This window comes from Oryzias melastigma, linkage group LG3, assembly GCF_002922805.2.
Source record: "Oryzias melastigma strain HK-1 linkage group LG3, ASM292280v2, whole genome shotgun sequence".
NCBI classification, from domain to species: Eukaryota; Metazoa; Chordata; class Actinopteri; order Beloniformes; family Adrianichthyidae; genus Oryzias; species Oryzias melastigma.
This window is the reverse complement of record NC_050514.1, coordinates 15,121,044-15,129,482: the sequence shown is the minus strand read 5'-3', so window position 1 is coordinate 15,129,482 and position 8,439 is coordinate 15,121,044. Positions and strand designations below refer to the sequence as shown.

The 8,439-nt window shown below is 42.6% G+C and overlaps 1 protein-coding gene across 2 annotated transcripts in view; it reads right to left on the bottom strand.

The window, feature by feature from the left end:
- Positions 1-260: 260 nt before the first annotated feature.
- The window catches only part of ankrd11 (ankyrin repeat domain 11), a 115,024-nt gene continuing 106,845 nt past the window's right edge, over positions 261-8,439 (bottom strand). Inside the window, exons 10-14 of one of the 2 annotated variants that reach the window (XM_024295106.2) lie at positions 5,751-8,376; positions 5,082-5,180; positions 4,717-4,860; positions 4,535-4,627; positions 261-4,452 (exon numbers count right to left, since the gene is read on the bottom strand). In XM_024295106.2, the coding sequence (XP_024150874.1) occupies positions 4,267-4,452; positions 4,535-4,627; positions 4,717-4,860; positions 5,082-5,180; positions 5,751-8,376 (3,148 nt within the window). In that variant the 3' untranslated portion in view covers positions 261-4,266. Of the gene's footprint in view, positions 4,453-4,534; positions 4,628-4,716; positions 4,861-5,081; positions 5,181-5,750; positions 8,380-8,439 lie in introns of both variants that reach the window. The other variant, XM_024295105.2, reaches the window with a different exon arrangement.

Here is an 8,439-nt window from a genome sequence, read left to right as displayed (position 1 = left end):
ATAAATATCAGTTTCATATTAATTTTATTCAAATTAAATTGGTGAAATTATTCACCTAATGAGAAGAGTGGCTGCAAAAGGACCCCCAGTCTGTCCAGAGAAAACTAGTTTTTGAGCATTTAATTGCTCTTTTCTCATTGTAAATGGGAAAAATACATAGTTTTTAAATCATTAGCGTGATTGCTACACTAAATCTGATTGAATTTCCTCAAGAAAAAAAAGAAACCAACATAAGAAAACAAGAATCACTGAAAGGCTGGTGATTTTTCAAAATTTTATTAACGAACATAATCTCTGAGGAACAACAGCAGTTCTCGCTCTCTGTACATGCAATGGTATAAAATAACATTTTAGAATTTTTACTTTTCAGTTTTAGTCTCCCTTACCCTCCCGAGCCCCATCCTAGACTAATTTTCTCTCTCCTTTTTTTTGTCTTTTTCTTTTACATCTCTTTAGGAAATCAACAACAGCTAGAGGTGAAAGTACTGAAAGTTCTGTTACAGCACTGACAATAGCATCAACAAACCCCCTTGTTTACCACCCTCCCACCCCTTTAGCTGCTCCAACAATATGTACACAAATTAACTACATTGTACAAATAAAAAAAAAAACAAAAACAAAAAAAAGTTACATTGTTACATCATAATCACCTACAGCGAGTGCAAGCAGCTCGCTGCTGTCAAAACCCCACATTCTACGCAATACTAGTACAAAGAGGAGGGTGCAAAATGTCCTGGGAGGTTTTATTTACAGAGTTATGTACAGTATGTCTCTTTCACACATTATGAGGAAAATTTACACAGAGGAGACCAACTTCAACTCAAAACATACCACAAGTGTCAGAAAAATAAAAAGATAATAAATAGGTTATTTCTCACCATTTAAAGAGTAGTTCTCCATGCTTTTTTATTAGCCATTTTCCATTCTAAAATGAGAGAAGGAACAAAGCAACCGATACAGTTTTAGGTTTGAAGGAAAGGAAAGGCTTGAAATTGTGATTCTTTACAATAAAGGAAATAAGGTATTTATAAGCAAAAGGTAACCTAAAATAAAGAAAGCGAGTGAATTTGAGGAGAGAAGAGGTAATATGTTGCTGACTGAGGTGGTGTCAGGTTAGCATCTATCACCATGGACAAGTGCTCAACTGTGCATCTGAGGACTGCCTCTCCAATTCGTCTCAAATGTTCACGCCGGACGTTTCTGGACGCGATTAGTCTATTGCTCTGTACAGCGGCATGCAGCAGTCTGGAGGAGAGTTCACCTGTCAGTCGTCACCATTTCAAGCCTTTAAGGTGAAAAGAAATGACCGATCGTGGAAGTAGGAATGAAGGCAGGGCTTAAACTGCTACAAACAGGTGACACATGGAAAAAAAAAACAAAAAAAAAAAACGCTTGTGATGTCTTGTAAACAATAGTGAGAGGCTGTCTGTCATTAGGGGGTTTACATTCTGCTCCATCAGAAACATGATTGACACACTAGTAACTAGATACTTAAAAAACAAACAAAAAAGCTCAGAAAAACGTAAAAAAATTACATACTTAGCCAAAAAAAACCACCGAAAATTAACATACAAGGACTCTGTGAATGATACAACTTTCCCCCAAAGACAAGTGAGATGTAAAAAAAAAAGTATTTTTTTATGTAACCAGGATGTGTGCCTCAGTACTACACATTTAGCCAATGTTTTTGCACAGTAATAGCAACAACCATCACACACACACACAACTAGACATTTACAGCTATGCTGAACGTGACAGTGTGTAAATAACTTAAGTTTCAGGTCATATCGCCATCAGGATACATAAGCAGCTCTCACATACAGACAGACAGCCTATGCACTGCGTTTGGGAAAGCTTTTCAAATCTACTAAAAACAGAAACACACAAAACCAACATATCAATGGGACAATAAAATAAGAAAAACATCAGTCTAATCAGTATTCTTTTCCCCTCAACTGTTTGAGTTATTGTCTATTCTCTTTTTTTTTTGGTTTGGTTTTAGTCTTCTGTCTGCATTTTTGGACCTGACATGCTAACGGGAAACATGAAAACACAATGAAGCAAGCTGACATTTAAAATCCCTGACTACGTGAGCCCCTCTTTAGAGTAAACTTAAATAAAAAAGTAAGACGTGGTTGGAGCTAAATATTTGACATGATAGATTTCACTGAATAGTGGGTTGAGTCAGGCATTATCCAGAAGTCCTATAAGGAAACGTTACCTGCTTAAAAAAAACAAGAAATATGTTTAAAACAAAGTTGTATTTAAGCTTAAGGCCTAGGGGCTCATGCTAACCCTAAAATAAAAACTAAAAAATCTGAAACTGGCGCCATCAAGTGAAAATATGAAGTACAACAAGGAGGCTGGCGGATTTCAAAACATTGGACATGGGGAAGACGGACCAACACACAGACTGTTTCAGCTCTTCGGTTTCAGGTGACGGGACGAGACGTCAGCAGTTGAAAGTCTGACGTCTTGAAAGTTTTGCGGAGGTTAAAAATCAATTCCAATGTCTTCAAACGACAAGAAAAAGTTATGAGCAAAACATTCAACATTTATGAAGGTTTTACTTGTGAATGACATCTCTTTCACCCCACACACTTTTATATATATGTATATATATATATCTGACTTTGCCCTACAATGAGTACATTTTGTTTCACTGAAAAAGGCATTTTCTTGGTTCAAAAATTTTGATATAATTGAGTAGTAAAGCAATTAATACTTATAATCTGTTTACTTTTTAAATAAATCCTCGCTATCTATTTCTGCTACATCTTAGGGGCAATGTGGTGGTCAGCCTGTTGGAGGCGCGTTTCATCCAAAGGTCATCTGTCAGCTATTTGTGATGACTCGGGTACAGGCGAGTCGGCTGAATCTAGAGGTGTGATCGTTTACCTGTGGTTTTTCAAATACTGACAGAATTGTGTAGACTTTTTGGCCTGTTGGATATGAAGAGGGGAAAGTGCTGCCTGAAAGTGAACTATACATAAAAAGATATTTTTATTTATTTTGTTTTTTTTTCCTTTACACTTAACTGAGTGATAATACAGTACAGAGGTTATTTACAACTGTGCAGTTATGTGTGGCAAAATAAATTATCTAGAAGGCAGCAAGAATACATTGGTTAACGAATATAAAAACTGTACATAATTTACGGAATACAACTTTTTTTTCAGTTTTCTTTTGCTTTTTTTCCATTAAACTAATATTGGCTCTGTAGTGTTTCAAGTCACTTCCGCAGAAACAATGAAATGCCCAAGTAAAGAAATAGACAAAAAACAATATTTCTGTCCTCCTATCAAACCACAATTTCTCGATAGTTTTCTTTGAATATCAACATTCGTTATTTTTGTTTTGTTCTGTGTCCTGTGGTGTTTTTGCAGTCTGTGGCGGTCTGATGCGTTCGAGTTAGGGCGAGCACAGCCACTGAGAAACACTCCGGTCTGTCCTCAGGGATCCGTGCTCGTCCTCTCACATTTAAGCAGGCCGAGAGGCTGCTGAGTCAGTCTTTTCCTCCCAGACCCCGGGGCCTGACGTGCACACACACGTCCTAACCCCACTGCTGTTTTCAAAGCTGTTGCTGGCTTTGCTGCACTGCTGTTTTAGTAAAGCTGGTGCAGGAGGTGCAGAGAGGGCATCCACTTGGGTAAACCGTCTTGCAGCCCAAGAACCGGCTTCTAGCTTCACAGAGCCTTTGAAGATCCACATCGCCGCTCCTTTCACATCTTCTGGGTCTGTGCTGGACTGTCTCTGACTCCTGGCCCAACAAGAGCGTCTGCATCAACAGAGGAGGCTTCTCCTTAGGCCTCCTTCTCTACAGGCACCACGTATTTGGGAGAGCTCGTCTGTGATACGTCCTCCCAGTGGCGGCGGATATCGATGCAGGGGCAAAAAAAAATAAATTAATCTCTGTCCCCTCATCTCACCTTACCTGAACGTTGAGGATTTGTGACCTGACTTCAGAGCCTCAAAGCAAAACCTGTCTGCTTTTCACACTCTGATCAAACAAATGTGTAAAAACTTTGAGGATGAAAGTGCAAGTTGTCTTTTCTTTTCCTCCAGTAAAAACGTTTCCTTCTTCACGGAAGGGAATCAAAAGCAAGTTTTTCATCTTTGCTCCTTTTCCAGAGAATACAATTTTTTCCTGGTGAAAAGTCCTCTTTTTCAACTTGCTAGCCCTTTCCATTCGTTCTGTTTAACGAAGTCTCTTTGAGAAGAAGTGACTCAGGTGGAGTTTCATCTCTGTGTGTGAGCACTGGTGTGTCATGCAGGCAGCAGAACAAAGTCATCGTTGACATCAACCATTGGCACATAGAAGGACGGCACTTCGTTGACACAGAGGGACTTGTGCCCTGCTGGGTCTAGCTCCTGGACCTTCAGCTGCCACTCCATCCTTTGTACTGCGTTGAGGGCTGCTGCCTCGTGCTGCTGTCGCATCAACAGACATGTCTGAGGAAACAAAGAAAAAATATTAATTACGATCTAAGTAAGTCTACATTTGGGCGTAAAAACAAAAATCAATTCCAAGTACCTTCATTCGGTCGTACTTATCGTCCACGTCCTGGATCCAGGAAATGAACTGGCGTGCATTGAAGCGATCTCTTACAGATTTATTCTCATCGCCCTGAGAAAAGACAGATAAAATGTAAATAACCCAAATATTTAAGTGCAATTTAGCTGCTGCCTTGTTCTGAAAGTGCAGCTTTCTTATACCTGGCTCTCGGATGGCATATTGTATACTTCAGAGTCCAACAGCATGGTGCAGGCACTGAATGGCACAGCCTGATTGGCTATTGTTCTGGCTGCTCTGCAATGTACCCTTAAAACCTCCTGCTCACATGAAACAATAAGTTTCTCCTGTAAACAGAAAAACAACACAGAATGAAACAAAATGATTAGTTACGAACCTCATCAGGATGATTGCCTGGATTTTGTTGTTAGTGCATCCTAGTTCTAAAGCGTGAAAGAAGAGCTGTATTTTAATTGTGCTTAAATGTGTGCAGGACTGAGCCGGTCTGGATTGAAACTATTTAGGAAAGACAAACTAGACATGCAATAGTCCATAAAACATTTGTTACCCGCTCTATGCTGTGCTGCAACCTGAGCTTTCCTCTTACAGCCTCCTGTTGTCGGAAGAGCTCCTTCAAAGGCTCTGAAAGTGATGGAGGTGGGGCAATCTGGAGAGCGAAAGACAAAATATTACACATAAAAAAAATAACGTTTTTTTTCTTCCATCAACAGTCATTTAAAATGGGAAATAACACATTTTCATAGCACAAATCATCTGGTACTCCTTTTTAATAACAAGTAAATATGATCTCTGAAGATGGATCCAGAGAACAAACAGATCGTATTTCTTTAAATAATGGAAATGTGAAACTAAATAACTTTTACATGATTGATTTGACAAATGTTATAACATCACATAGCAGAAATACAAGGTAATCATGACTAAAGACTGTAGAAACCAGTCTGACCCTGGATGACATTACGTATGAAGGACTGAGGGTCAAAATACATTTTGTGCAGTAACTTTGTGCACACATACGTGACAAACACTTGGTGGTACTTTGACTTGAAAGAACAAATGTAATATTAAAAAAAAATCATAATAAAATCCTATAAAGAGTTAGATTGGTGATGCCACACAGAAGTTGTTAAGAACTTCAAGACTCATTCCAAACACTTAGATCTAGAGAGAGATTTTGGTTAGGTGGCTAATGATTTGTTAAGGCTTTCACACTTACCACAGGAATGTGTAGCTTGCTGAGGGGCTTGCCATCCAGCAGGTAAGAGCCGGTGTAAGTCACATACTCAGCATAACACTGCGGAGCCTGAGGGGTGATGTAGCACAGGATCTTCCTCTTCTCCTCAATCTTCTTCCTTATTTGCAGGTACTCAAAATAAGGGTTGAACCTGTCACTGTGGTAGGGTTCAATGTCATCCAGCTTGATGGCATTGACAACAACAGCTAACGTCTGTTGAATCATTTCCCTGGTCTGTTGCATGGCTGTGTTAACCAGCTGGACTTGAACTTGCTGTCCAGCAGATCGTGGAAACTTCCTCTTCCGCGGGTGCTGCGTGTGTGGTTCCTCTTCCTCCACTGGAAGTGGGCGACCTTTTGTCTTGGTGAGAACGACCGAGGGAGACGTCACCGAAGGAGGTACAGACACTGGCGGGATGGAATTTGTTGCAGCAGAGCAAATTGTCAGACCAGAGTTATTCTTGAGAGATGACAGTGAAGACACTGAGGTGGGTGTTGGAGTTCGGGTGGGGACAGCAGTAATGGTCACCACTGGACTGGTTGTCACAGGAGGGGCAGCAGCAGACAGAGGTGTCACGCTGGAGGTAGGAAGGACAGCAGCAGCAGGGGGATTGTTCTTGGCGCGATTTCGGGTCATTCTTTGGGGGATTTCCTCCACCTTCTTGGGAACATCTAACACAGTGGGTGGAGTGACTGGCGTTAGTTTGGGTGTGGTCTCCTGGGTGTCTTCTGTCTCCAGTGTGGAGACTGTGACTGCCACAGAGAGGTGAGCAAGAGGACTGGATGGCATTGATTCTGCGCCAGTCTCAGGCGTCTCCACCTGTCTCGTATTAGGCTTTACAGCAGATGTAGGATCATGAGACATATGCAATGGTTCAGGAAGGGGCTGCATGTGATATAACGGACCAGCACCTGATTTTACCGATGAATACACCATGCTGGCATCTGACTCCTCTTCTTCTCCATATGTCAGCTGTTGTTCTAAAATACCACCCTGTTGTTGGTTAGTAGGCAAAGAATTGCTGATGGGAACACTTTGAGGTTCAAGGTCCAAGTCTGGTTGGAAGGTGGTATGTGGTGATGGTACGACCAAGTCTTGTCCAGCAGGGTCCCCTAAACCCAGTTCTCCTGTAGGACATAGAGTTTTGGCCATGCTTGGTAATTCCATTTCCATTATGTCAGAGTCCTCTCTGTCAGTCATAGTGTGTCTAATATGAGTCTGCATAGTCTTGCCGAGATCAGATAGTTGAGGCTCTCGTGACTCCGCCTCTTCTGACTTGTCTGGTAATGGTAAGTCAGGCAAAGAGAATGGCCCCAAGTCATCCAGTTCGTCTGTATCGGCGGAAAATGGATCTGCCCAGGGCACCACAGGCTCGGGGGCCACAGGTGGGGTGATGTGACCATCAGGAGTCGTACTGAAAGCATGTGTGCTTGATCTGCTCTCTGGTTCAACACATGGGGACTCCGTTTCCATTTGGTCCACATCCTCAATAATAGGCTTGTTGCAGTCTTGGAAAAAAGACTCCAGCCTATGGCAAGATGATGAAGTATTTAAATAGTTGGGCTCCCCGTCCATGGTAGTGTCTGGCCTCTCTGGGGAGGGTATGTCCTCCACAGCCTCCTTATGCTCATCATAGTCCTCTGGGTCGTCTTTGTGCCACCGGTTCCAATTAGCATAAGAGGCAGTGACGATGGGGGGATCGGGCAACGGCTGCATCTCGTTGTCAGAGAAAGGACCAGTTATTTTAGACACAGCAGTTTCGATCTCCACATGTGACGATTTAAGGTCTGCAGCGTTCCAGCCCATGTTGTGGTCAAAACAGTTCTCACCAGGGTTGGGAACAGAATGTGAAGGGGACAGGTGATGGATCTCAAGGTCCGGAGACTCTGCACGCCAAGCTTTCCTTAGACTTTCCTCGACTTGAGGAGAAAATGCACAAGGATCCCTCATTTGTTCTTGCTCTTCCGGGATACAGTCGTCTCCATCCGTTCTGTCTTCCACATTGCCTTGGTCCTCAACCTCTTCTTCCTCATCCTCCTCCTCCTCCTGCACCTGTCCTGTAACAGTAGGGAGATCTGAGAGGACCAGATTTGGCTCACTGTGGTGCGGCTCAGAAATCTCGTCAATATCTAGCGGTGGCAAAGCAGCAGGAGCTGGGGTTGGGGGTGCAGCTATGTCAAAGCATGGTTCGTGGGGATCCGGCCTGTGAACAGGTGTAGAAGGCTTAGGCAAAAAATGTCCGTAAACGCTCTCAGGCAAGTGCCCACTGATGTCTGGAACAGCAAGAGAGGTCGCTGCCTCATCGGGTGCAGGATGGACTGGCTCCTGGCGTGGAGACAACATTCTTATGGGGGAGAAGTAAGATGACAAGCACCCCATCTGAGCGACAGGAACCGATTTGTTCTCCAGCGCTTGAGCGGAAGACGGAGGATCAAATTCAGCCGTTGAATCCCCCTGCTGTCGAAGAAACTTCTCAGGCTCAGTTTTGAACTCATCTTCCAGGGGTCTGCGGATATCAGATGACGCAGAGCGGCTAATGAGTGGCAGCTGGAGGTTCTTTGCAGGTGTTGGGCAGGTGTCCTCCTGAAAACCCTGGGAGTTTGAATACCTGCTGAATAAAAAAGAAATCCAGTGTTATTTTAAATATGAATTAAAAGCACAGAAACTCTGT